Source organism: Microtus ochrogaster, chromosome 2 (genome assembly GCF_000317375.1).
Source record: "Microtus ochrogaster isolate Prairie Vole_2 chromosome 2, MicOch1.0, whole genome shotgun sequence".
Lineage (NCBI taxonomy): Eukaryota > Metazoa > Chordata > Mammalia > Rodentia > Cricetidae > Microtus > Microtus ochrogaster.
The window spans coordinates 17,309,297-17,316,988 of record NC_022010.1 but is presented as its reverse complement, the minus strand read 5'-3'; the positions used below and the strand labels follow the sequence as shown (position 1 = coordinate 17,316,988).

Below are 7,692 nucleotides of genomic sequence, written 5' to 3'. Positions count from 1 at the left end.
CCACCTACCGGTAGCCTCTATGTGGCAAGCATAGGTCCCCTTCCTTTGGTGGGTAAGTCCCCAGGGGATCAAAATCTGGAAGTGTATGCATACTGTTCTTCAACTATCAACTTTCACCTCCAGAATTCGTTCCATTTACCTGCAATTATAAACCTTCTGCATTAAACTATCAGCTCTCCATTCCCTACAGCTAGGCCCTGGCACCTTCCATTCTGCCTCCAAGTTTTACTGCCCTAATCCTAGCCCTAGACCAGACCAGGGCCTTCTGAGTAAGAAAGTAATCCAACTGCCCTTTCAGGGCTGGCAGTTCTTAGCCGTATTGAGCCTGAGGCCAAGGGACCAGACTAGCAGGCCCAGAGACTTACTACCTTGGGCTTTAACCAGCAGCAGGCCTAGCACTTTGCAGCTATTATAATTTTCAGCTTTGACCAGCAGCAGGCATTTGGTAATATTACTACTCCTGAAAAAACCTCAAACCTCAGACATTCTCAGGATCCTTGGCCTTTGGCAATGGCTAATACCACACTGCATTTCCACTGGCTGGAAAATGAGTATCAGCCCACTTATTTATAGAGAGAAAAGGGGTGTGACAATTGTCCTGGTAGTCCTTCACGAATGTTCACAACAATCAGTGGCTTTCTGTACAGCCACCAAGAAAGAGTTCTCCCTCTGGCCTGGATGAAATCATTGCAAGGTCATCAGAGTTCACAACGCCCATCTTGCTCACAGTACTACTACTTTCCAGTATCAGTAGGTGCTGTCTAGAATGGTCATGACGGGAGCAAGTCTATAGCTAAGGTTGTGGTGGTCCACTGCAGCTGCAGAGGTGTCTGCACAGTAGGTCCCAGAGTCAAAACAGCTGGCTGCCATGAAGGCAGTGTGACTAGTTGCCCATAAGAGGCTGCTTTCCTGGAATGACCTCTGCCACGCACACCAGAGCAGGACCTGTAAAATGTTTTAATCTTTCATAGAAAGTATCTATAGGGTGTGTACAATAAAAGCTTAACAAAATTTCAATATGGAACTAACTAATGTTTATAGTATAGTTTTTATTTAAAGTGCTTACCTACTGCCTCAGTGTCCCATGGGGAGGTAGGTCCCTCTGATCTATCTTCTAGGACTCCCAACAGACTGTTCTTTTGTGATTGGGATCCTTTTCTGGTTTTGGTTGTTGCTGTTTCCTTCTCAGATAGGCCTCACCATTCTATGTACCCTTGAAACTGGCTTCAAACTGACAAGAGATCCACCTGCCTTTTACCCCGGAAGGGATATTAAAGGGTTAAAGGCATGTGCCACCAAGCCTAGCTTATGTGGCTATTTTGAGCATTAAATTTATTTTGTATACAGGGTTCTGTTTTCATGTATGCCTGCAGTCTAGAAGTCTCATAACAGATGGTTGCGAGCCACCATGTGGTGGCTGGGAACTGAACTCAGGACCTCTAGAAGAACAGCCACTGTTCTTAACCACTGAGCTATCTTTCCAGTCTGATCAATAAATTTTTGAAGCAATAAATCTGTTTTTTCAAGAAACTGCTTCTATTACTGCACTCCTTTAATTATACATCACTGCAAAAAGGGGGAGGCAACGGCATAATAAAGAGGGAGGCGCATGCTGAATTTGTGGTACCATGTAACAGTACAGTTTCAAAGATTTTATGGATTTAAATATATTGTACAAATATAAATATTGGTGGACAGGGTAACAGCTCAATTGGTAGGTATTTGTTTACCCTATACAAAGCCCCAAGATTCACCCTCAGTATTGCATAAACCAGGTGTAATGGAGCACACCTCTAATCTCAACAATTTAGAGTTAGAAGTAGACTTATAAATTCAAGGTCATCCTTAGAGTTCAAGCCCAGCCTGGAATATATAAGACTCTGTCTCAAAAGAAAGGTGGGAGGTGCTCTTCCAGAGGACTCAAGTTTAATTCCCAGCACTCACAATGCAGCTCAAAACTCTCTGTGACTCCAGTTCCACACACTCTTCTGGCCTCTAAGAGTTCTTGGGTTTCCCAGGCTGGGCCTGAACTCTATGAGCTCCAGCTATCCTCCTACCTCAGTGTCCCCAGGAGCTGGACCACACCCATCAGCACTGCAGCTGTTCATCTCTAGAACTGTGTATGGGACCCAGATCCCTAATTCTCCATCACAGCCAAGCAGGGTGGAATGGACTAGTAAGTGTCAAGTTAAGGTTGTGAATTATATTACTGGTATCGCTCATGGGAGCATCAGTTACTTTTGTCAATGTCCAGACCTGCGGGCCAGTGTAGGAACAATGTCTATGCACCCATGCTCAAATCAGCATCGGAGTCACCAACTCTTTTCTTCTCTTTTCTGTTTTTCTTGTTGTTGTTGTTGTTTTGTTTTTTTGCTTTTCAAGACAGGTTTTGTCTGTGTTGCGGCTCTGGCTGTCCTGGAACTCACTGGTCTCAAAATCACATAGATCCACTTGCCTCTGCCTCTCAAGTGCTGGGATCAGAAACAACACAGAGACTCTCTGACGAGGAGTAAACAGAATATGGTGTGCATACACTTTGGAATGTTTAGCCTCAAAAAGGAAGGGAATTCTGACATGTTGAATTATGACATGGATGAATCCTGAATGTAACAAAATGCCATAGACTATATAATACATACAACAGAAATTCACATCTCCTTCGGAGGTTGAAAAGTCCAAGATGGAGCACTGCTTCTGAAATGGTGTTCATATGTGCCTGCAAGAGGAAGGCTGTCCTCACATAGCCAGAGATCAAGAGGAAAATTCTGTGAAGCTTCTTTTACAGGGGTATTAATCTGTTCTTTGTTGGATTTAATCACTTCCATAAAGAACTTCCCAATACTACAAACGAAGATTGGGTTTCAACACAAATTTTGCAGAGGACATTCAACCATGGCAAAATGCAATTAATTACTTCCCTCATTGCTGTCACCAAATATCCAACAAGTAACTCAACAGAAGGAGGATTCATTTCAGCTTACAGGGATGGCAGCAAGAGCATGAGACAGCTGGGAACACGAAGCAGAAGGAGATGAATGCTGGTGCTCAGTTCATTTTCTCCCTTTCATTCAGTCTGGGACCCCAGTCCATGGAAATGGCAGTGCTCACATTTGGGGTGGAGCTTCCCTCCTCAGATAGATAAACCTTTTTATCTATCTATCTACTATCTATCTATCTATCTATCTATCTATCTACCTACCTACCTACCTACCTACCTACCTATCTATCTACCTATCTTTATGTGTATGGTTGTTTTGCCTGCATGTGTATCCAGAAAAAGGCATCAGATTCCCTGGAACTGGAGTTGCAGATGGTCATGAGCTGTCATGTGGATGCTGAGAATCAAACGTAGGTCCTCTGCAAGAGCAGCCAGTACTCTTAACCACTGGCTCTCCAGCCCCAGTGGTTAAAAACCATTTTGGGAAACATCCTCACAGACATACCTAGAGGTATATTTCCATGGTGATCCTAGATCCCATCAACCTGATGATCAAGATTAACCAATGTGCAGTTATTATGCTAGATGAAGAAGCCCGTCCTAAGAATAGTGCCCAGCAGATCCTAAAAGGTATGCAGACTAACGATCAAGACTTTATAGGGATGGTGGTTATCGAGCTAGAAAGAATAGGAAGAATGAGGAGCTGGGGTTTAATAAAAACAGTTCTATTTAAGATGAAAAATATTTAGAAATGGATGCTGGCAATAGTTGCATAGCACCATGATTGTACTGAGTGCTACAGAACTATATACTTAAATGTTAAGTGTTGTATGTACTCTGGCATAACATAAAGAATTTAAGGAGATCTGGGTATGAATTTCTCTCCAAGCATCAGCAACTCTTCAGAGAAATCACAACCATCATGGAAACAGCTGCATTACTGTTTATTGAATTTTACCTTGCTTACAGTGACAAATAAGATTACTTACTGTCTGAGTCTGGTGCCATCTCTCTAAACACAAGATTCAGACACTAACACATACATGTCCTCCCTCTGTAATTTTAAGGCATCTTTGAATCACAAAATTTAGTCAGATGATGTCCTGAATGATGGATTCTGATCTCTCCTGCTGAGGGTGGATTTCCCCAGACCTCATCCACGGTGTATCTGACATCACTTCCCCAGAGAGGCCAGGTAGGCATACCAGAACAGAGCTGCTATGTTGGCAAAGAGCACCCGGAACTGCCAAAAGAACAGTTATCAGCCCATGATGAGTGGGAATCTTGACCACATCCCTCACACATCAGTCACCCAAGATGAAACTCATTCCTCCAACTGTTTGTTGCTTGATCTATCTTACCTCCCTGCTATTGAATGTCCTGAGCCTTTAGTTTGGGTTTGGTAGGATCCAGCAGAGGTAAGAGTACAAATAAATCATCCTCTCCTAATAATGTTCTTGCTGTGACCCAGTACCTAATCATCTGGACTTACCCTACCTCAAAGCACCTTCAGTCAGGCGCTCTCTTTTCCAGGAAGACAGTTCTGTGACAGTACCAATCTGTTCCTGTCTTTCTAATTATGAGTCTTTGGCACTAAGGCACAAAGCAGTGCTTAACAATACTTGCTGCATAACTTCCCTTCCCCTTAAACATTCCTCTGCAACTATCTAAAATTAGAATCAACCCTAACCTCATAGCCCTGCATGGAAGCAGTTTTCTGGCCTCTTCATTCCTTAACCCTCCAATCCCTACTTTTCCAGGATGCCTTCTGATCTGTGGCCCTCTTGTATACACTGGGAAGGTCTTTCTTCACTATCTCTTTGTGACTCTAGTGTAGGTTCTAGTACTATGAGTAAAACTGTACTAAGGCCCATACTAAGAAGGTTTGGTCTCTACCCCAAAACTTTCTTTACTTTCTTCCAAACCTGTAATCACCCTTTTCTGCTCAGACCTAGAGAGGCCAAGCAGTCTTGCCCATTCATGTTAGCTCTCTGCAATCACAGAGAAAGAGCTTCCACATAACCACTACTCTGCACTCATCCAAGGGAACCCCATTTTTCCACCTCTTAAGGTGGCTCCAGAAGACTCTCTTTGTGGACCTGAATGTCCACTCATTCCAGAGGGATGTACATAACATAGTCTTGTAAACTTGACACTTTCTCTGGCCCCAAGACTCCTGGCTTTCTGGCCATTTCTTTCCATCTTCAAATGTCTCAGGAACATTTTCCAGACTTGTGATTTGTTCTCCCTCTCTTCCCGAGCTGATGTGGAATTCCTGGTCCTCCTGCCTCTGCTTTCAGAGTGAAGGATTACAGGCCCTAGCATGCCTAGCTTGAATTGTGTGCTTCCTACTCATTCTCCAAAGCAATCTACCTTTAGCTCCTCGTCCATCCCAATATGATAAACCAGATACTTGTGGCGTTTTGTTTTGTTTTGAATTTCCCACTATTTCTGCTAGGGTTGACCAGCCCTTTGTTATATTCTAAACGTCTGCTGGTTTTCTCCTACTTTGTGGTCTGTGTGATATATGTATACATATGCAAATGTGGGTGGTAGGTATATGTGCATGTTAAGTAATACATATGTAAATATGAAGTGAGCATGGGTGGGTGCTCTATTTATGTGTGTGATATAAAGTGAGGCCTATATATGGAATGTGTATGTAGTGCGTATGGACTTGTGTGTATAGTGTGCTCTCTCATTCATTAATTCTCTCTTCCCTTCCCTGTGTATGTGTGCATAATGTGGTGGTCTGTGTAGAGTGTGGTCTACATGGCATGTATATTTGTAGTATATAGTGTATGTGTATGCACACTGGACAACCTCCTCCTTCTTCTATCCAATGGGAGTCCTTTGTTGACCCTACTCTGTTCCTCCTTCTTCAGTGGCCCCTAGTTTGTGAGCTCCCTGTAGGAAATATGCTTAACAGAGAACAGAAGAGGGTTAAGTTTCTGGCATAAACTAAGGCTGGTTATCCAAGAGAGGTCTGTTTGGAAGGATGGCCATGGTTGGCAACTTGGAAGTCATAAGGTTCCCCATCTTTTCCTTCTTCAGTGTACACAGACCTAGCTCCTGGGCTTGAAACTTGGCAGAGGTACCTAGTACCAATTTTTCCATCATGGTAGAACCAGACCCAGAGCAAGAGGAAGAATGCCCTGGGGGAAAGAAAAGTTGCATCTCTGAGGGCCCTTCTCCCCTAGAGTTCAGCAGAATCCTGTCACTCACTGTATAGAATTACTGGGACTGTGAATCCTTCCATTTGCAGAGAAGTCTTAGGAAAACATGGGGATGAGTCTGGCACAGGACAGGTGGTCTATAGCAACCTGAAGCAGTGCACAAGTGATAGCATCTGAGGAACACTGAACCAGCTGGGTAGTGGTGGTGCATGCCTTTAAACCCATCACTTGAGAGAGGCAGGGAGATCTCTGTAAGTTCAAAGCCAGACTGTTCTACAGAGCAAGTTTCAGGACAGAGAAGGCTACACAGAGATTCCGTGTCTCAAGAAACAAACAAGCAACAAAATAACAAAGCAAAACAAAAAAACTCTGGAAACCCCTGACTACTCTTTTCCTGTGCTCTCCACAGGGTCAGGTTCACCCATCCTTCAGCAGGCAGTGTCCACAGCAGCACCTGTGTGCCTACAAGCACTGAAATTCTCCCAGTTATCCCCAAGGGGCCTTCTCTTTGAATAGCCAGCCCCTTGAAGACCCTGTTTATGCCAGGGTCTTCCTACTTACCTGCTCTACTTCACAGTTGCCTGCTCCCTCTGAGTCCAATGAACCCAGATTGTTTCAGTTACTAGAAAATGCTTGAATTTGCTCAATGGGGATGAAACAGCTGCACAAGAGTCCCTGTGTAGTTTTGCAGCGATGAACCCAGAGCTCACGGACACTGAGCAGGAGTGGACCAGAACTCCAGAAACAGAGGAATACATGGCTTGAGAGTACTACCACTTGTTAGAAAAAGGCAGGCCTCACCTGCAGGGGCACATAGTTGATGTTAATGAACTGCAAGGGTGTCCACATCCTCCAGTTCATTTGCAGTGCAGGCCAGAAGCCACTCCTCATCTTGGCGGCAAAGGCACTGGCATCCTTCCCCTGCCAGGAAGATAAGGGAAACTGTAAGCTGTTCCTCTAGCCACAGCAGGTGTAATGTGGCACCTTGACCTCGACAATGATTTGTAAAGCCTGTCTATATTATAAAACACACCTGCATTCACCACCCTGCAGCTAAGAGGAGTCAAGGATTTAGGTGGAAAATCTTCAGTCACACCTCAGTGGCAAACTGTCTCTTGCACTGCATGGTGTCTGTCCCAGTTAGCTCCTCATAGCAATCTGATGATGACCGGTGCTGGGGCCAGACTGAGGGCTCGGTTATCAAGGCTTTCCACATTAACTGCCAAAGGTGATTAATTTCCACCCAAAACTTGTCAATTTTTAAAAGATGACCCCCACGAAATGTTATCTGAAAGAATGAATGTATTAAGAGTAACCACATTGGCTGGGTGGTGGCAGCACAGGCCTTTAATCCCAGCACTCAGGAGGCAGATGCAGGCAGATCTGAGTTCTGAGTTTGAGGCCAGCCTGGTCTACAGAACAAGTTCTAAGACAGCCAGGAACTACACAGAGAAACCCTGTCTTCAAAAAACAAACGAACAGCCGGGCGATGATGGCGCACGCCTTTAATCCCAGCACTCGGGAGGCAGAGGCAGGCGGATCTCTGTGAGTTCGAGACCAGCCTGGTCTACAGAGCTA

General features: G+C 44.5%; 1 protein-coding gene across 2 annotated transcripts in view; it reads right to left on the bottom strand.

Moving 5' to 3' along the window:
• Window positions 1-3,863: 3,863 nt before the first annotated feature.
• The window catches only part of Pxmp2 (peroxisomal membrane protein 2), a 12,667-nt gene continuing 8,838 nt past the window's right edge, over window positions 3,864-7,692 (bottom strand). For both annotated transcript variants that reach the window (XM_013349747.2, XM_005344496.2), the window contains 2 exons: window positions 6,916-7,035; window positions 3,864-4,181 (listed from right to left, as the gene is read on the bottom strand). In XM_013349747.2, the coding sequence (XP_013205201.1) occupies window positions 6,938-7,035 (98 nt within the window). In that variant the 3' untranslated portion in view covers window positions 3,864-4,181; window positions 6,916-6,937. The remainder of the gene's footprint in view (window positions 4,182-6,915; window positions 7,036-7,692) is intronic.